The sequence below is a fragment of the Hyperolius riggenbachi genome, chromosome 4, assembly GCF_040937935.1.
Source record: "Hyperolius riggenbachi isolate aHypRig1 chromosome 4, aHypRig1.pri, whole genome shotgun sequence".
Taxonomy (NCBI): Eukaryota; Metazoa; Chordata; class Amphibia; order Anura; family Hyperoliidae; genus Hyperolius; species Hyperolius riggenbachi.
In genome coordinates this window covers 394,038,517-394,059,552 of record NC_090649.1, presented here as the reverse complement: position 1 = coordinate 394,059,552, position 21,036 = coordinate 394,038,517, and the positions used below count along the sequence as shown (strand labels likewise).

The window sequence follows — 21,036 nt, the reverse complement described above, 5'->3', positions numbered from 1 at the left end:
CAGACCCTGGGCAAGGGGGTGACTGGCAGACATTATTTTCTTCTGTTCAAAGATTTCCTTCATGGACACCTGGCTGCTGTCGTGGGCAAAGGAGCAGGAAGCACTCAAGGTGAGAGGCGGAGTGGAGGAGGCTGGCTGTGAAGGTGCAAGGGATAAAGTGGCTGAAGAAGATGCTGCACCGGAAGGAGGAAGAGGAGGCGGAGGGTGGCTTTGCGTTTGTTTGCTGCTTTTCCTCAGTTGGTCTTCCCTTTGCCGTTTGTGCTTTTTCACCATGTGCCTTCGTAAGGCAGTTGTCCCTACGCGGGTCTTGGTCTTTCCACGACTCAATCTTTGATCGCAGATAGTACAGATGGCATTGCTCTCATCTGAGGCAGACACACGAAAGAAAACTCCACACCGCTGAGCCCTGGAATGATGGCACTTTGGTGGTGGCGTCAGCAGCTGACCTTGAAGAGCATGTTGGCTGGCTGTCCATAGGTGCCGCCGGACACTGCCACAAGCTGTTTCTGATGACATCCATGGCAGTATCATCATCATCATCACAATCATCCTCCACAGCTTCGCTTGTTTCAGACACCTCCAAAACTGCACCAACATCATCCTCACACCTTAGGTCCATACTGGCGCCTAACTCAGACATATGAGGTGGTGGTGTAACATGTTTAGCGCCGTCATCTTGTTACAAGAATGGCTGTGAATCAGTTAATTACCCACCAAATAACTCCCGCGAAGTGTCAAATGGGGCGGTTGTGGTGCTAGTAGTAGCAGTGGTGGCTGCGGAGGAAGTCACGGTTCCGTGCGGAAGCTGAGGAAGATGAGGTGTTCTGTGTTAAATAGTGAAGTGCGTCCTGGCAATCTTGGGAGTTGATGGCACATGCCTTCTGAACACTGTACTTTGGTCCAGGGCCGCACGAAATCACGCCACCTCGACCTCGAACAGACCTGCCGGGTAGCCTGCCTCTGCCTCTTGTTTTGTTCATATTGGGGGGGATGAAGTGAAAGGTATGCACTGACTTGACTAATACAATGTGCAGTTACACAGGTGCAGTGAAAAGGTGACTGCTTGTACAACAATGTGTGGTTACACAGGTGCAGTGAAAAGGTGACTGCTGGTACAACAATGTGTGGTTACACAGGTGCAGTGGACAGGTTGCAGTGACTGCTGGTACAACAATGAGCGGTTACACAGGTGCAGTAAAAAGGTTGCAGTGACTGCTGGTACAAAAATGTGCGGTTACACAGGTGCAGTGAAAAGGTTGCAGTGACTGCTGGTACAACAATGTGTGGTTACACAGGTGCAGTGAAATAGTGACTGCTGGTACAACAATGTGTGGTTACACAGGTGCAGTGAAAAGGTGACTGCTTGTACAAAATGTGTGGTTACACAGGTGCAGTGAAAAGGTGACTGCTGGTACAACAATGTGCGGTTACACAGGTGCAGTGAAAAGGTTGCAGTGACTGCTGGTACAACAATTTGCGGTTACACAGGTGCAGTGAAAAGGTGACTGCTGGTACAACAATTTGCGGTTACACAGGTGCAGTGAAAAGGTTGCAGTGACTGCTGGTATATAATACAATGTGCGGTCAGTCAAGGTGCAGTTACAGGTATGCACGTACTGGTATTACACAATACAATGTGCAGCTGTCACACACACACACAGGTGCAGTAAAAGTTATGCAGTGACTGCTGGTCTATAATACAATGTGCGGTCAGTCACAGGTGCAGTTACAGGTATGCACGGACTGGTATTACACAATACAATGTGCAGCTGTCATACACACAGGTGAAGTGAACAGTTATGCAATGACTGCTGGTATATAACACTGCGTGCTGTCACGCAGGTGCAGTGAACATGAACAGGTATGCACAGTCGGACTGGTATTACAAATGTGCAGCTGTCACACACACAGGTGCAGTGAAAAGGTAGGCACTGAACGTGCTGGGCCTTACACAGTATAGCAATTAGCAAGGGCCAGCTGCGACACACAGGGCTGTATAATGCAGTGTCAGTGGCACAAAAAAAAAAAAAAGACTTCACAAGAACATTAGCTCTGAAAAGAGCTCTTTTTTGTGGTGCTTTTCAACAACAAATATTAGCTAGGAGCAATCTACAAGAGCCTAACTAAGCTTTCCCTATCTCTGCAGCAGGTTCCTCTCCCTTCTCTCACTACTGCAGCAACGCCGAGTGAGATAATGGCTGACGCACCTGCCTTATATAAGGGGGGGGGGCTCCAGGAGGGAGTGCAGCCTGATTGGCTGTCATGTGTCTGCTGACTGTGATGTAGAGGGTCAATGTTTTGCCCAATGATGTAGTATGGGGGCGGGTCGAACTCGCCATAAAGTTCGCGTTTCAACGCGAACAACAGATGTTCGTGCGAATAAGTTTGCGGCCGAACCATTCGGGACAACTCTACACGGGACATGTCGGCTGCAAGGGGCTGGAGGAAACCATGGGTAAGTATATCATGGGACAGCATTATTTGGCTGACATTTCCTTTAAGAAATTGTATGATATTCATTGGCAACATTTACAACCCTTACCTGGTGTGGTGATATATTGGGGTGCTTATGATGTAAGGATAACAGGAACATATTCTTTCATTTTTCTGCCTGTGTTCCATGGAGGGAGCGGTTGCCTTTGATTGCTTGGGGCAAGGAAGTGGGTATTGTCTTGACCATATGAAGTGCTTTGCGTTTCTGCTAATGGGATTATCTGCCTGGCTTTTTGAACTCAGGAGACGGCCCATTGTCTCAATACACAAAGCAAGCCTAGTCAGGAAAAGACTAACACATGTCAACTTGTGGTGAAGAAACGCAAACATACTCTCTAACTTACATCTATTGGAAGGGGGTTGGAAATCTCTGCAGACTTTAAAAACAGGAGACAGGAAAAAGCCTTAATCAAGTTTGCACCTGGAGTTGAAAGCCTCACTTAACAATCTCTGGATGTATAGACATTGTAACCTGGGGAAATTGGGCTAAGGAAGTCTTTTGTTGGGTGTGGGTACTATAGTGGATGTTGGATCTCTGGAAAAGGAATTGCTTTGAAATCTGTAAGTGTCAACAGGATATTTGTTGTTCTCAAGATTATGACAAGCGTTCGGTGATGTCACAAACGGGGAAAGTGCATTAGTTCCTGGGGGCTGGACATTAAATGCCCCAGGGGACACTTCAGACTATTTAAGCTGACCCAGGACAGCCACCGGTATCTGCTCTTGGAGTTAGCGCATAGCTAGAGTTGATCTCGACTTCTGGTCGAACAAGCGGCATGCTCCTGCCGACAACGTTGAGACCTTCAAGTTGGTAACGTTTTTTTTAATCCCCATTTTTATTTTACGCAAATATCCGTGTGTGTTATCTTTGTAACTTTTATCTTGTAACTATTTTTACTTTGTTTTTTGTAATCTTTTGTATATATTAAGTTCTGCATTGTTCTATGTTTTTCTGGAATATTAAATTATTATTTAATAAGCTTGACTTCTGCCGTACTAAACTAACACTCATAGCCTAAAGGAGACTGCAGTGTAGCTGTGTATAAGTCCATGCCTAGTTGTATGTTTGAGCAACACTACCATATGAAATTGTAATTGCATTGTGTGTGTGGGGGGGCGTTTGTCATACGTTGGCCTAAAGCGCGCAGCTGACCCAACGTACGAAACGCCAGTGCGAGTAGCGAACAGTATCGTTCGGAACGACTGTTAGGGGTTTTGCTGCACGACAGTGTAACTTGCATTACAAGTCAGTGTCTGATTGTGCTGTGTTACTGTACAACTGTACTGTGTGTGTGGGTGCATGGCATTCTCGTATTTGGCCTAAGAGCAAAGCTGACCCAAATACGAAAACGCGGAGTGCGCGCTGAGGACTCGACAGCAGAGTGGAAGTGTCTAGCGAACCGCTAGTGGTGGCAGTGAGAGGTGTTCTGAGGGGTCCCAGCCTTGTTTTAGCTTGACTAAGGCTGCTTCCCCTCTCAGTCTGGTCAAACCCGCAGTCGGGAACCGTATACGCAGGCGTGCCGCGGGCCGGTTCCTGACACCTGGGACAAGAACTCAGTGGAGTTGCTGAAAAGTAAACGCATTAGCTGCAGTGCAGATGCAGTCCCATGCATGCACAGGTAGTGACAACTGCTTTTTTTTAATAAGTCCAGGCTTGCGTTGTCCCTATGTTATCACATTGCTCATTGCAGATACTGCTACATTTGCCTGTGGGCTGTGGTGGAGGTTGAAAAGGGCAGATCTGTTTTTTTTGTGTCTATGATTGTTGCTTGTACATTATTGGAAATCTTGGAAGAATACACCAGAGGTGCCTCTCAGTCCTTGACGATTTGTCAGTTGAGGTCTAGTGTTGGGTAAACATCTATCATTCTGGCAGATTATTCTGCAGGAGCACTACCAGGGTAGCACGGTGCCATAGGGGAGGGGTGTCAGCAGCCGGCTCAGGGGCCCTGGGGGGAAATTTGCCGGCAGCCAAGGGCCCATAATTACACTTTTTGGTGTGGGGGGATCTGTTAGGGTCTGGCAGATTAATTTTGCCCAGGAGCCCCGTAATTTATGGCTTATTTTACTCAGGAAGAAACGTACTTCTTATTTATACGTGTTTACTTGTATTTTCAATTTTAAAATTTTTCACAATAGTGGTCCTTTAAAGAGACACTGAAGCGAGAATAAATCTCGCTTCAGAGCTTAAATTCAGCAGGGGCATGTGTGCCCCTGCTAAAACGCCGATATCCCGCGGCTAAGCGAGAGTCCCTTACCCCCCAAATCCCCCCCTGCAAAGTCCACGACCAACTTGGTCGTAGATTTTGCTGCTCTTGAGGCAGGGTTGCTGTAGCCCTGCCTCTCAGCGCCTTCTATCAGCGGCGCATCGCCGTCTATCAGCGACGCATCGCCGCCTCTCCCCCGCCCCTCTCAGCGAAGGAAGACTGAGAGGGGCGGGGGAAAGGCGGAGATACGCGCTGACAGACGCGCGTGGAGGCAGGGCTGCGGCCATTAGCCCTGCCTCACCAGGAAGAGATCCCCGGGCACCACGGAGGGGATTTGGGAGATAAGGGTCCCCCGTTCAGCCGCGGGATAGCGGCGTTTTAGCAGGGGCACACATGCCCCTGCTGAATATAAGCTCTGAAGCAAGTTTTATTCTTGCTTCAGAGTCTCTTTAAGGGGTAAAAACCCCAGAACCTGAAGTAGTTAGGCAAACTCTCATAATGCATAGAAAGTGTAAGATTGGACAAACTTAGACAATCAGTATTGTACAGTGTATGGCAAGCTGAAAAGGTAGAGGAAATTTGAGTGTCATATCTGGCGTAATATAAGTCAATAATTAGGGCTAGTGTGAGGGAAACCCACTCTTTTTCCTAATTCCAGGAAGATGTGGACTGTTGCATCATGTCAGCCACTCATGCATTTATTGTAAAGAATGCTATTTATTTTACCATGTGGAGTTTGGCATCTTGAGTACTTTTTTTTTTTTTTTTAAATAAACTGCTAATACATTGTTTTATTGCAGATCCAGCTGAACAGCAGAGGTCTGATCTATTCTGTGGTGTTGCTTCTGGCTTCCTTGTTTGTTACGGTAAGTGTTCAACATTTTCAAAAACAAGTGAAGCAAAAAACCTCCATATCTACTAATTTCAGTACCGAGTTTGAAAGACTTTTACTTCATTTTACAAAATTCATAATCTGACGGTCAGTGGTGTAGCTGCGGAATTATGGGCCCCAGTGCAAGTTTTACATTCCTCTCTCCCCCCCCCCCCTTCCCTGCACTCTATACATAACAATTGATAGGGTGTACCAAAACCTGCCAAGAACAACCACAGTGTCAGAGGAGCAAGAAGGGGATGGGGAACAGTATGTTAGTGATCACTAATATTCAAAGCATCTATAGAGGTGATTATTGCCAGCACAGGACCAATATAGAGCTAATACTGTGGTTGAGGGAGGGCCCATCTGGCCCAAGGGCCTCAATGTAGTCACAACCTCTGCCCCCCCCCCCTCCCCATTGCTACGCCACTGCTGATGATCATTTCAGGGCCTTACAGGGCAGAGCTTTGAGATCTTCTTAACCTAGTCCCTTAAGTCTTGTACATAATGAAAGTGTTTCTCACCTTAATAGATTGTTTTGGACAGCAATCTTTAAAAAGAGCATAAAATGAGCATTACCTGCACCAAAGAAGTTTGCTAAATTAACTCCAACTTAGCTTAATTAAAATACATGGAGAATGTTGCAGTAAATATGTTTAAACATGAAACCCAGCAAAGCCCTGCATCTTTCTCACTGGTGTGACATCATTTACAAATCCTCCCTTGTTAGTTTCAGCATTTTACCTGTTTGTACTATTTTTACATGATTGCCATAGAAACGGTTTCATTGAGCTAACCCTTCTGGTTGTTTGTCTATGTAGGTATTTGGTGTTCATCTAAACAAGTGGAAACTGGACAAGAAGCTGGGGATTACATGTCTTCTCCTGTACAGTGTCTTCCTGTGTATTTCCATCCTCACAGAGTTCAATGTCTTCACATTCGTGAACTTGCCGATGTGCAGGGGAGGCATCTGATCCGTCAAGCCAGCAGGTTGATTAGACTTCGTCTTACTTTTTGGTGCAATACAAAGACACGGCCCACATCCTGAGTATGGAGGTCGTCAGCTGGTCACTGTTCAAGAGACCTTCTTACTTCCTGCTTTCCCCATCTGTGTCATGGGGACCGAACCCCCCTGCGGTTTTCATTCTCTGCTTTATTTTCCACTGTTTGCAGTTCCAACATTTTGTTGGCAATTTGTCCCTTTAAACAGTGACCAGGGTTCCAGAAGAAAAGGCTGCTAACTGGCCCCAAGCCAGCCCAAATTACGTCTGCTACAAACCCTGCTCTTTTAAGTTATTTGGTAAAGGACTAATTTAATTGATGACTTGAGATTGTTAAACATTGCAGAATAATGGGAATGATTCATTACCAGTTATCAGTTATGAGGACCATTGTGGGATAAATAGCTGAAATACTTTCCCTTGTCGACAAGAAAAAAAAAGCCTTCTTTGATGGGCTGTATGGACTACAATTCACCTCTGAAAGGATGAGTCTGAGATGAACTTTTTGCGAAGAAGAAAACTCAATGATAATTTATGCTATGGAGAGACAATTGGAACCTTTTTATACAATGAGAAAATCTTTGTTAAAACTAACAGACAAGAGGTAGATTTTTTTCTTGAGTTGGTACGACACTGGCTTTGTCACCATGGCAGTCATGATTTAATCTGGTGGCTTGACGTTGGTTTCAATTAGGTTGTGTTTTTCCCATTCTGGATGGGTGCTTAGCAAAAAAATATATATAGCTCAATTCGCCAGTAGATAAATTTCACTGTTCAATCCAAAGTTACACATTAATCGTCGAAGGTCCTTCATTATTGGTTCTAACTAATTTAAATCTGCCTGGTACAGTATTTTTGTATAAAAGTTTTATAGTTGGCCCCAGCTACGAAGTAAACTGAAGTCCTGTATAATTTGCTAACAGTTATGGACACTGGTTTCTTAAAGGCATATTTTGCACAGATGTTTTTTGGTGATGATACCACGTAAACGTTTCTATGTGTACACTGGATCTGGCCATACTGCAATGACAGCTTGAGGACAGGAACCTAGAATTGTGGCGGGGATTGAGGCAGGGGAGATGACTCCGGAGGAGAGCAGTCTTAGTTTCCACAGACCAGCCATGTTTTATAGTGTAAATCTTTAATTTATTATGCATGTACAGAGAAGAGTTCTATTTGAGGAAAACTAGCCGTAGTTTCTGTAAGTTATGAAAGCAATTCAGGGATTTTAGTGGAGGACATCCGCACTGCAATGCTTATTTTTGTAAACATATAGAACATATATATATCTATATAAATCTATACATTTATTCCATTGTGGTGCATTGTCCTGCATAATAAATATACAAGCTGAAGAGTTTATTGATGAGTAGATCATGTACTTTTTTTAAAAGGCGAGATTTTAAGAATTTCTTCCTCAACCCCTTATCACTCCTTCCAGGTATCAAATATGAATGTTTAACTGTACATAGCAATTCTTATCGTCACTGTGTTCTAGAATTTATAATGATCTTCCTTAAGAGAGGAGACCCCTAGTGGACTGTATGGCTGCAGGATCTATACCCCCTTCGAAAGTGTGACTTGGGCCTGCCACTCACATGAAGGAGGGTAGACCTACATTGTGAATGTAGATCAGACTTTTTAGCAGAACAGAACTTGGTATTAGTTAGGAGTGTTTTGTTCAATAATATCCAAAGGTGAAATAATGAAAATATGAACATCCAGTTGTAAGGGGCTTTATTTTTGTGGCATGGTGGGCAGGTATCAATACTTGTTTGTTTTAAAGTAGTTTTATAGATTCAGTCCACCCAAAATTGATGCTTAGATGTGAGCCCGTAGAGCTTCGTTACCTTCTGGATTTTGTATCTGCTGGTGACTGTTGCGATGAGATCTCTTTGCCATAGTCCCTGCCTATATTCCTTCCCATTTTGGAGTTTCAGATGTTTCCAACCACCTTGGGTGCTGTCGTTCCCCTAGTTGAGCTCTCAGTTGAAGTAAAAATGCAAAACGGCGTGGGAACAGCTTGCACCAATCGGTGTGTAGACCAGGGGATTAGAAGTGTACTTCAATGCAAAAGTCTGATACAAACAAAAGCAATGGATGAGCTCCCCACACAAATATGATTCCACTGATCGTCTTTTCTCTCTTTCACTGCCAAGTGTTTATGTGAGTCTATGTGAAGTTGACAGCACTATCTGACTGTTAAACCCTGCTGTGGCCCTCTACTGTAAACAAAAAGGGGTGCATAAGAGCCATAGACAAACTCTTTAACACCTGCAGTAGCTTTCACTGCTCACTCAGTAATGTTGACTGTGCAAGCAAGGTAATTTCCAGAATTTACAAATAGCAATATGGCAGCTTCCATGAACCAGAGATATCAGATTCTGCAGATAGTGCAATGATGTTGTTTGAGGATGTAGGACGCAGCAGAGATGAGCTTAAGTTGGGCTTACGTTGGGCTTACTTCACGTGTGCTTTAAAGCTGGTCTAATGGTATCTAGTAATTTTATGATAAAAAAATCTATAGTACTATAATTTTTGCGATTAAATATTAGGCATAGAACAGGAAATGAGAGATTCACTACAAAGGGGAAACAGATAGCTATAATGCCAGAATAAATTGTAACCCAACCCTATTCTGCTACAAAGTATTTTCATGGCTTCTGCGTCCCAGTCTGACACAGAAGTGGCAAGTGATACAGACAGCAATAATGCAGCAATAAAACAAACAAACAGAGGCACTAATACTTCCCCCTTAGGTCCGTTTTAAAGGCAGAGATCTCAGCCTCAAAACTTCTCCGAAAAACAGAATAATAAATCATTCAACGATTACATTTTTCAGCCTCTACCAAAAATAGAAATGTCAGTTTTGGGTAGACTGATGCTTTTAAAACCAACCTGACCTAGTATTTTTTACATGAGGATACACTGTGGTATTTAACCAGATGTTATTGGTATTATCAGTATTGGCACATTTCTGTTTGATGTGTTCCTGAGCTCTCAATCTATCTTTAGTACTGGTGCACTCCGACTCCTTCCCTTTCAGCCATTTTGTACCTAAGCCGTCTGCCCTCATCCAAAACCATCATCCGCTGCTTTGTGTGAGATAAAGTACCTTCATTGGTCAAAGTCAATAAGCTGTTTCTGTTTTAACCACCTCATCCTTTGTGTTTTACTTTTCTTTTTCTTTTTTTATTGTTTTGCGTGAGGCCATTTCTGTTTAATGACCTATTGTACATTCACATTTTTCATTGGTATTAAATTGCTTCTGTAACTGTAATTTGTAAAGCAACCACGAGTTGAAGCAGCAGTATTAGAAATTACTGAAACCTTATGGTACTTAAATAGAACCTACGAAAGGTAGGCCATGGCACACAAGCTGCTTGGTGGAAGAGACCTGTAGCTGCCTACAATATATATCTGTTCTACAAGAGATTGACACTAGGGTGACCTACATGTCACCAGTTGTATTGAATAATACCTTTAGGAACAGCTTTAACTGAAGATTTGAAGGTGCTACAAGTTACTTATACATGTTGCCTGTGAGCGATAGCTAAACAGCAAAATACTAAAGAGTTTATCAGACTCATCTCCACATTTTAGAAAGCAAAGGATGAAGCATTGAAAACTAAGGTAGTATGAAAATGCACTTACCTCCTCAGACATTAAGGTATAAGAATACTGTAAGGAGATTAGAGTTTGTTGACACTAAAAGCAACCTGTTTTGGCTACCACTTTCCACTTCATTGGGTAATTAGTGTCTTGCCCCAAAAATCATGAGCACCTCTTAAGTCTATCCACCTTCTTTTGGAATAGGTTTGTTTTAAAGCACTTTTTTGGGCAGTGGTGAAAGCATCTAAAACCCAAGTAGGGACAGGTGAGAATCTCCTCTATGACCCCTGTTGTTCTAGTTTAATTTAAGAACCATGTTTTTTAGTATTTAGGTTTTTTAAGTTCTACAAGTGAAGTTATCGATTACACTAGTGGTGCCCTTGTTCTTCTTGAGGTTATTTATTTGAAGTGACATCTGTGTTTAAGAAGTGGTAATGCACCCAACTAGAATTTGTCTTTTTTGTAGACAAGCACCTTAACAGAGCACTAAACATGCATGCTCATTCGTGCAAGAAATTCAAAACTGAAGATAGTTTAGCAAAGGTAAAAATGTTTCCAAGGCTCTTCTTTAGTGAAACTAAAGAGGACTCCTTCTAGCCACTTAAAACCAGCTAGTATAGGTCTACTCTTTCATTTGCCGAACTTCCTTTTCCACGTTACGGTGTACATCATAATTGGTTGTATTTTAATGTACGTGTGCAACACCCATGGGTGTACTTCCATCTGTGAGATTGGAGGTGCATGGATGGAATGTGTTTATTGCCTGAGGGAACCTGTACTGAGGATATTTATTTATGTGCAACATATACCTGCAGTGAACAGGTTCTTGCTAATATCTGGAGGGAACTGAACACATTGGGCTTGATTTACAAAATGGTGCTAACTTTAGCACTGGCCCTTAGCACATCTAAACTCAGTTGAAATGTGAGAAGTAGTGATCGTGCGCAAAGTACTGCGCGCAAAGTTTTGCGTGCGCACTGCACAGAGCGCAGGGCGCTCCGCGCGAAGTGCTCACTGAAGCCTATGGGACTTAGCGCGCGCATAGGACTTTGCGCGCGCAAAACTTTGCGCGCGGTACTTAGCGCATGATCTGATTGAGAAAACTGGTGCTAACCTACTTAGCACCCTGGTTAGCACGCCTTAAGACTTTAGACGTGCTAAGTAGGTTAGCACCGCTTAGTAAATCAAGCCCATTGACTGTTAGTTGGTGAGTATTATTAATTGTAGCTGGTGCGACTGGTGGTGCCATTGTATGGCAGCTTCGGCTCTTGGCTTTTGAACATTTCCCCCCCCCCTTCCTTCCAGAACCTGTATGGGCCAAAACCAATTCCGGGCACAACTCCTTTGTACTTGGAGAAATAAATCATTCTGGTTCTGATTCTCTGATTCTGTAGGGATTAATAAACTACAGATCTACAGTTCAGGTCTGCGTATATATACTGATTTTTAGTTTTTATTTAAAGCACAGTTCATTGTGAGTGGAAGATAATCCAAAATACTTCACCTGATGAAACGGATTATAAAACCTCGTGTGACTGCTGATTTCCCCCTATGGCAGGATTGTCTGCTTCCATCTTACTCCTCCTTCTCATATGCTCTTTCCAGCATAAATAGAAGCCTGAGAAGAGAAGTGAATGGAGCAGTCTGGGTATGGCCAGTACATCTGGCTGGCCTATGAAGTCTATCACCTAGTTATGCTGAGATCCCCGACAGGAAGTCTGCCCTGCTCTGGAAATCAGTTCTTTTCAGAACATTATCTCAGCCATTTCCAGTCTGATAAGCTCTGGACTCACGTCATTCATTCAGCCGCTAAGGCTTTGTGTGTCAATTCAACTCTGTCACAGTTTGGGCATGGAGAACCTTCATTACTTCATAAATTTAGATATATATTTTAGAAGAACAAAGAATCAGGAATATACCCCTCCCCGGCACAAAGTTACAAGGACAAAGTTGCCTAACATGGCATATAATAGAGAGAGGTGCAGACTGCCTGTTTACACCTCATTGGCAGAAATTCAACTCTGTAATAGAAATACAATCTGGGCCTATACATGATTTCATGCAGCAATGAATAGCAGCAACCAGACACGTAATGTATGCCATTCAAAACCCCTGTGCTCTTGGGTGGTGCAATACCACTAATACCACTACAGAGGGCATTATATTTCTGCACTGTGCCTCTGTGGTGCTACATTACATATGTGGTGCCAATTTCATGTAGTCTTCCACTGTAGAGAAACAAGTACCTACAATGTCCTGTAGAGTACCCTGTTCTAATACAGTAGAATCTTGTTATAGTAAACTCTGATAAAGTAAACCTCTCGATATAGTGAACTCAGTTCTCAGGTCCCAGCAACTGCGTCTATATCAATATACAAGGTATAACCAATTCTGATACAGAAAACTTCTGATATAGTAAACTACTTTTCCTGCTCCCTTGGCGTTTACTATAAAGGGATTCTACTGTACCTTCAATCTGAGAAGGGGAGGATCGCTGACTGATTCTAGGGTAAAACCAGAGGGCATCGCTGCCATGGATATACCTAGTGGATAGGTACATTTTTTTATTTAATAGTCCATTGTTTGTTATAGGCAGTAAATAGAGAAGAATGGAGCCATAGAGTACGATGTATGGCCACGTATAGATAGATGTACAGTAAATGATCTACAAAGGTGTTTAGGTAATTGAACCACTTTGACAGCAGTTGAATTTGTGCATTTACATGCACTGCATAGATGTTACAAAGCATATTATATTATATAAGCATATTATCCTATCTGGCAATGCCAAGAGGGGTCATGTGACAATAATAATAATTTTAAAAAAAAGAATCACCTGCCCTTATAACTTGCGCTTATAACAGTTAAAAGGTCTGTGCCCAGTCGCCAGCAGTTGTCAGTCCTGCTGTAATACACATCATTTCCACTGGTACACATTGCAGTAGATACACAAGAGATACATAGGCTATTATTAGAGAAGCAGAATCACCAGGAGGACATTTCTTTGTTTCATTTGCCGACGGCTTTTAACTTAAAGGAGAACTGTAGTGAGAGGTATATGGAGGCTGCCATAGTGATTTCCTTTTAAGCAATACCAGTTGCCTGGCTAACCTGCAGATCCTCTGCTTCCAATACTTTTAGCCCTAGACCCTGAACAAACATGCAGCAGATCAGGGGTTTCTGACATTTTTGTCAGATCTGACAAGATTAGCTGCATGCGTGTTTCTGGTGTGATTCACACTACTGCAGGCAAATGGCTCAGCAGGTCTGCCAGGCAACTGGTATTACAGTTCTCCTTTAAAATTACTCTACAGAAATAAGAGGGGCTTGCATAAGACTAGTCAGATTCAAAAGATTAAAATATGATTAATAATACAGCCAGGTAACTAATCCAAATCTGCTTAGGCCACCGCAAAGTTCTGGTTCCTCCCAGGCAAATTCCACTTCCTGTGGAGCAAAAAATTAACCCATCGATGGAATATCACGCTCATGTTTAAAGATGAACTGTCACAAATAACATTATCTGTATGATGTTAGATAACAACTTATTTATTTTGCCTATATCGCCTATTATTCCTAAGGCTAGAATCTCAGTGGGAGTTGCATTGTGTTCCCTGTACCAGCAGCAACGGAAAGGGAAAGTAGTTCTGCACGTTATCAACGCATTCCGTCACATGCAGTGCAGTATACGGTCAATGAAAAGTATGCTGTATTGGAATTAAAGCATACTGAACTACTAAATACTACATGAAGGTAATGGTTAAATACTACATGAAGGTGGCAAAATTGGCCAATCATTGGGCAACCAAATTCCATGTGTGTACCCCTGGTACACTCCTTCAATTTTAATTGGCCAGTGACTGGCCAATTTTGCCGCCTCCATGTAGTATGAGAGCTTACCTACACAATCTGTTCAGAGTATTCAGAATCTGTGGGCCGTCATACTACATAGAAGTGGTAAATTAGATCAGTTATTGCCCAATCAAAATTGAATGTGTGTATGCACACTTAAAGGACAACTGTAGCGAGAGGGATATGGAGGCTTCACTATTTATTTCCTTTTAGGCAATACCAGTTGCCTGGCTGTCCTGCTGATCCTCTGCCTCTAATACTTCTAGTCATATACCCTGAACAAGCATGCAGCAGATCAGGGGCTTGATTCACAAAACGGTGCTAACTGTTTGCACGCTGTGAAAAGTGCTTTGCGCGAAATTTCACATGATAACGTTTTTTGCATGCAAAAATTCGCATTAATGCGATAAATTCATATAATAACGTGAACGTTCATGTGGGAAAAATTTGCGTTAACATGCAAACGCAAATTTTTGCACGAAACCCGTTTTTCTCACGTGAAAAGCCGTGCTAACAGCACCATTTTGTGAATCAAGTCCCAGGTGTTTCTGACATCATTGTCAGATCTGACAAGATTATCTGCATGCTTGTTTCTGGTGTTATTCAGACATTCCTGCGGCCAAACAGACCAGCAAGGCTGCCAGGCAACTTGTATTGTTTAAAAGAAAATAAATAGGTCATCCTCCATATCACTTTCACTTCACTTGTCCTTTAAGCCTGGTACACACTATCAATTATGAATAGAATTTCTTCTCTTCTCATGGACAATAATACACTATGAATGGCCCTGAATGGCCTTTAAGAAAATAATTAATCAACTTTATAACTTCCTATTTATTAAACAAACACAAAAATAACACACACAACACAAAAAAAGGTAAAGAGGAAAAAAGGCAAGGTAGTCTGGCCATATGTGAGCACTTGTGCATGAAAACACTTCCTAGTACGGCTGCTTTAACTTCGTGTGACATCACTGGACCCGATTCTGGCTACGATTCTATCCCTTGTTCACTGACTGCTTTTGTTTTCTGTTATTATTTTGCTGTATGTTAAAATAATTGAATATTTGTTTATGTAGGTTTTGTTCACCTTAACTTATGGATCATTACTATTTAGAAATCATCTGAATTATTTTAGTTGTCTGTAAATATTTTGCTGAATTGGATAAAAAGGGATGTTATGAAACCGTCATGTATTGATATTGCACAATATTAACTTGACCTTGTTTTGTTTGATTGTTTTCATTTGGTTTTCATTACCTTGTGTCATACGGAACAATTTATGGTTGTTATGGGGATGGAAAATTGCTTAAATAGCTTAGGGCCCTTTTCCACGAGCAGTTGATAGGCAGTGAAAGGACTGTCGAACTCTCACAACTGCTTGCTGCTCCCTGGTAACTGCTGATGCTGCCTGGCAACTGCTCACTTTTGCCTGTCAACTGCCCTTTGCTGCCTGGCAACTGCTTATTGCTGTCTGGTAATTGCTTGATGTTGCTTAGTAACTGCTCATTGTTCCCACAGTTCAGCCGCCCGTGGAAAAGGGCCCTAATTTAGGGTCCATTTCCACGGACAATTGAACTGCATGCTCAGCAAGCAGTTACCAGGCAGTAATGAGCAGTTAACAGGTAGCAGCAAGCAGTTATGAGAGTTTGAGAGGCTTTTCACTGCCTATCAACTGCCCGTGGAAATGGGGCCTTAGGCCCTGGGCTAGGGCTCATTTCCATAGGCAGTTGAACTGTGTGCTCAGCAAATAGTTACTAGGTAACCATGAGCAGTAACCAGGCAGCAGCAAGCAGTTACCAGGCAGCAGCAAGCAGTTGTGAGAAGTTGAGAGGCATTTTACTGCATGTCAACTGCTCGTGGAAAAGGGGCCTCACAATTGCTTGCTGCTGCCTGGTAACTGCTTACTGCTGCCTGGCAACTGCTTGCTGAGCACACAGTTCAACTGCTTGTGGAAATGAGCCCTTCCTAGGGAAGGGGGGGGGGTCAATGAGATGCAAATCTAAATTGAAGCAGATTTTACTCAAACATTTATGCAAAATGATGCAGTTTGATAATGAACCAATTGAATCATGCAGCAGCTTTATTTCATTGGTATATTTTTATGCTGCATATATTTGCATAAAAGTTTACATCAGCTTGGAAGTATTTGCATTTCTTGACCATCCCTATTCCCGGGGACTGGAGGACATAGATAATGCTATGAATAGCCTGGAGTTTAATTCCTATTAATAGCCTCAGTTTGCTGTCAGGTGGCTATAGAGATGGTCAATGAGATACAAATAATTCAGACTTGATGCAAATGTATGCGACTTGTAAATGCAACTGCTTGAGGCCTGGCACCCACTACAAATCACAGAACGCAAACGCAGTCACCAGCGTTTTTAATGAGCGTTTTGTAAGTGATTTCATGAGCATTTTCCAGCAATTTTGATATCGATTTTAAAAAATGTAAGCTTTTTGCCAGCCATTGTCATAGCGATTTGCGATTAGCGGTTTTTATTCTGATTGGTTCTTTTGAATTATTTAAATTTTTGTTGCAGTTTGCAGTAATTTAAAATTGCACACAAATCGCTATGTGTAGCGATTCATGAGTGATTTGCCAGCGCTTCAATACTTTACATTGAAGCGCAAACGCTCCCAAAATGCTGCATGTCCGGCTATTTTGCTAATTGCAATCACTACTGTGGAATTTGTTACATATATTTAGATTGGCAGAGCGTTTAGGGAAATCGTTAGCGATTTAAAGCGCTCCCTAAATGCTCAAAGTGCTCTAGTGGGTTCCAGCCGTTATGCTGTATTTGATTGGTCTATTTTCCAGGTGCATACATTTGCATAAAATTCAACTTCAAGTTATTAGCATTTCATTGTCCTTTTCTATTGGCTGGACTTTCCTCCCTTTACCTGGCTCATATCACTATACGGAGTAGGGATGGTCAATGAGATGCAAATACTTTTAAGTTGATGCAGGATTATGCAAATTTATGCAACTTGAAAATGAACCAATCAAATTCTGCTGAGGTAAAATTTGATTGGGCAATTTTCAAGTTGCATAAATTTGCTTACAACATTTGCATTATCCTGCATCAACTCAAAATCAGTTGCTACACAGATTCACAGAGACCCAGAGAAGCAGGTGATCTGTAATGATCTCTAGTCCCTACATACTGCCAGACTAAGGCCTATTTTCCACGGACTGTTGAACTGTGTGCTCAGCAAACAGTTGCCAGGCTGCAGTGAGCAAGTTACCAGGCAGCAGCAAACAGTTGTGAGAGTTTGAGAGGCATTTCACTGCCTATCAACAGTCTGTGGAAAAGAGGCCAAATTGTTATGAATTTTTCAACACACAAACACACAGTCAATGACTTGGTCCTCTGTCAAACCCGAGCCACCAATTACAATAGTTTCCTTCAATACGAAGGCAAGATATTCTTCTGCTCTGATATTCTCTGACAGGAGAGAAACCTTACTGCTCATATCAGTAAAAAACACACAAAATCTCCAACATTTTATAAACAGGTTGATGTTGTGTTTTGCACTGTGATGCAATAAAAGACAAGGTATGCATTGGTGATCTATTTCCACTGTATGCGCAGGTTGCTGTGTTAACACAGGCAATGGTAGTAAGCACCACACACAGCGTGACACCATTGCTAGTTGTGCTGGAGTACGGAGCCTTCAGTACAAGTGAGTGGGGGGGCATCCATTTTCTGAAACAGGAAAAAAGTGTGCAGGAGCCCTTATGGAAAAAAATGGCACCACCATAGATGCTCATTATAAAAGCTGTGATTTGCAGCAATGCAGGGAAATTTGGATGCACGGAGGCTATGCTATTCTGCAATTTGCATCCCAGCATGCCTCAGCACCTACATTTACATTCTTTGAGCACAAAAAGGGGCTTTGCAGCAGCCCCTCCAGGCACCCACATGGGGGTAGGTTAGGGTTAGAAGAAGTGTTAGGCGCTGGGGGGGGGTTAAGTGTTCAGCACCACCTAGGGGGTTACAGGTTAGGCATCGATAGAGGGAAGTCTTAGGATTTGGCATCGGTAGAGGGAATTCTTAGGGTTCAGCATCGGTAGAGGGAATTCTTAGGGTTCAGCATTGGTAGAGGGAATTCTTAGGGTTTTGCATCGGTAGAAGGAATTCTTAGGGTTCGGCATCGGTAGAGGGGATTCTAAATAGAGGGATAAGGTTCAGCATCGGTAGAGGAAACATCCTAAATAGTGTCCTGGCACAGATCTGTACCCGGGACCACAGTGATAGAAGTAACCAATTAGCCACCATGCTCTCCCATGCAGGGCCTTTCATATCTTATTGATGCCATAGGTAATGCAAACTGTGGCACCCCCCATTCAATGGCATAGGGATCACCATTAGTGATGTTGATGGGGCATACAGGTTTGCTAATACCGAATTGATGCTGGGATTTGTTTCACTTTTACCATTTGCCCAACCAAATGCACCAGATGACACTTGCACCAGTCAACCACGCCATAATCCCATGACATTGACATCACTTTTTTCCTCTCTGCTCTTTTGGCTTACCATCTTGGACTTCTGGAGCCTCTGCCGACCTACTGGTCCTCTATTCTGGTGTTCACCACCGAGGGAGCATAGAGAGCTGAAAGGGGTGGCTGGCTGGTACTACACATCTAACCCACCCATCCAGCTCTTTGTGACCTGGGGGCAGTGATGTGGTTGTTGGAAGCTCCAGGAGTCCAGGAAGGGGGAAAGAGGTGACCTGGGTAGCCAGCATTGAGCCAGCACTGCTGTGGTACAGTTCACCGGGCAAAGTTGCATTCGAATCTGGATTTGTGATCTCTTAAACCTACAAATGCTAGCTTGTGGATTTGCCAAATTACTGGGAAACCAAGCAGTTCAGCAGCCCATCATGTTTAGCCCACAAGTTGCACTGCGCCATACATAGACACACAATATTCTAGAATGTCTGAAGTACCTCTAGGCACCAACATATCAGGTGCAATGGGGCCCTTAGCCAAGGGGGAACCTGTTCCCAGCAGGCAGAAGCAAACTAGGCTGGGTCAGTTGGGCTGCCTGGTCACTGGGGGGGGGGGGGGGCAATGTGTCATCCCTGTCTCCATGACTCTCCAGGCCAAAGCCATGTCATATGACCCACTGTGTGTGTGAGATGTCATTTTGTGAGGCAGGATTCAGCCGGGAAAAAGAGGAGATTCGGGTACCAGTCAGAGGCGATAGAAATGCAGTGATGGGACAGGTGAGTTACACCTTCACCTCACTGCTGCATACTCTGCAGGGCTACTATATACTACAGTGTGGAGTGGGTGAATAGATGGTACAAATACTACATGCTACCATGTGGGGGGAGAGGGGCACAAAGGCTACCTAATACTCATACTTTTTTTATTAGGGGGGAGGGGGGAGACAATGAAAGTGTTGCTATGGGGCCCAATGATTTTCAGCTATGCCCCTGTCCCCACCAACACTACCGCATACACATACAGTACATACATATACACACAATATTCCAGAATCTATGGAGAACCTCTAGACTCTAGACCCCAAAGAAGGCATCAATATCAGAACAACAGCAAAAGTGGCCCCATCAGATTATGGATAGAGCTAAATAGTGGGTGACAAGTATTAGTGGGTCCTCAGTATTAGCAGGTTCCAATAGCATTCAATGCCATGTACCAGTGAGTGATAAGTTGCAGTAGGGTTTAAGTAGCATTGGGTGACAAAGGGCTATGAGCGCTAAGTTGCTAAGAAGCAGTGGGGGCCACGTAGCATTGGGTGCTTAACTGCAGTAGGTGCCAAGTAACAGTGGTTCCCAAGCAGTGGCAGGTGACAAGTTCCAGGTGGCACCAAGGAGCAAAGGAAGCGAAGCAGAAGTGGGTACCATTAAATGTCAAATAGCAGTGGGTGTGCGGAGTTACAGTGAGTGGCAAGAACTAATAGGCATAAAGGTCCAGAAGGTGCTAAGGTGCTGTGAATGCTTTGGGTGCTAAATATCATTGGGTGCTAAACAGCACTGGGTACTAAGTACTGTGATTGTGAAATGTGCACTGGGTATAAAAGACATTGAGACATAGGCCACCATCCATTTCTCATCCAGGAAGTTGCTGTGAGTTTTCCAACCACACTATCCCAGCATCCTGAGGCCTGAAGCCGGTGCGGTTTGGAAGAGACATTGTTTGCAGCATAGTGGCCCCCTCCTGGCATGCGGGGACGCCCGCACTTTGCAAGTACATGTGAGAAGGGGAGGGTGTGGCCACCGTCACAAGCGACCACCGCAAGGCTTCTGGAGACTACGCGATTACCCCCCATGTGCACGTGGGCGAGGGTATGAGAGGTGCGATCCTGGCTTTTCTTTAAACAAAGCACTATAATTATGGACATGTGAAGGCTTTTTTTTGCTGGCCAGCGAAGATTGCTTAGTTCTGCTTGTTATAGTCCTAATGAATACGGCTGGACTTTTCAGTTTAGCAGCAGTTAGCAAGGACTGTTATGCAGCACAGCAAGGATAGAATAGGCTGTAAGCAATAGTAGGGCCTGTCCATTGTATATGGGTGTGTGCAATATATGGGGTACGTTTATATAGCAGGTTATAGTATTGTTTTAATACACCAATACCTTTTGCAAGAAACGTGTCTCAATGTCTTTTATATCATATGTTTATTGTGCTATGCACGAAAGGTTTAGAGTGGTAAATGTGCACTGGGTGCCAAGTTGCAATGGGTGCTAAGGTGTAGTGGGTGCTAAGCAACTGACAGCGCTAATTGCAATGGGTGCCAAGTTACAGTGGATACCAAGGTATACTAGGTGCCAAGTTACTGTGGATGCTAAGGTGAAATGGGTGCTACGGTGCTCTGGGTCCTGGCTGGTCCTAGTAGGCTGGATCAGTGGTCCCTGATAGCAGTGGCAGAGGAGAGCAGTGAAGGACAGGATCTCTTTATTACTTACAATTCCATTCACCATGGTCACCAAGGTATCTCGTCATGTGAGTGGGGCAGAGCAGAG

General features: G+C 43.4%; 1 protein-coding gene across 1 annotated transcript in view; it reads left to right on the top strand.

The window, feature by feature from the left end:
• SLC24A3 (solute carrier family 24 member 3) overlaps nucleotides 1-19,113 on the top strand; it is a 513,374-nt gene extending 494,261 nt beyond the window's left edge. Inside the window, exons 16-17 of the mRNA XM_068232219.1 lie at nucleotides 5,501-5,566; nucleotides 6,396-19,113. Coding sequence (XP_068088320.1) covers nucleotides 5,501-5,566; nucleotides 6,396-6,548 — 219 coding nt within the window. The 3' untranslated portion in view covers nucleotides 6,549-19,113. The remainder of the gene's footprint in view (nucleotides 1-5,500; nucleotides 5,567-6,395) is intronic.
• The last annotated feature ends 1,923 nt before the right edge of the window (nucleotides 19,114-21,036 follow it).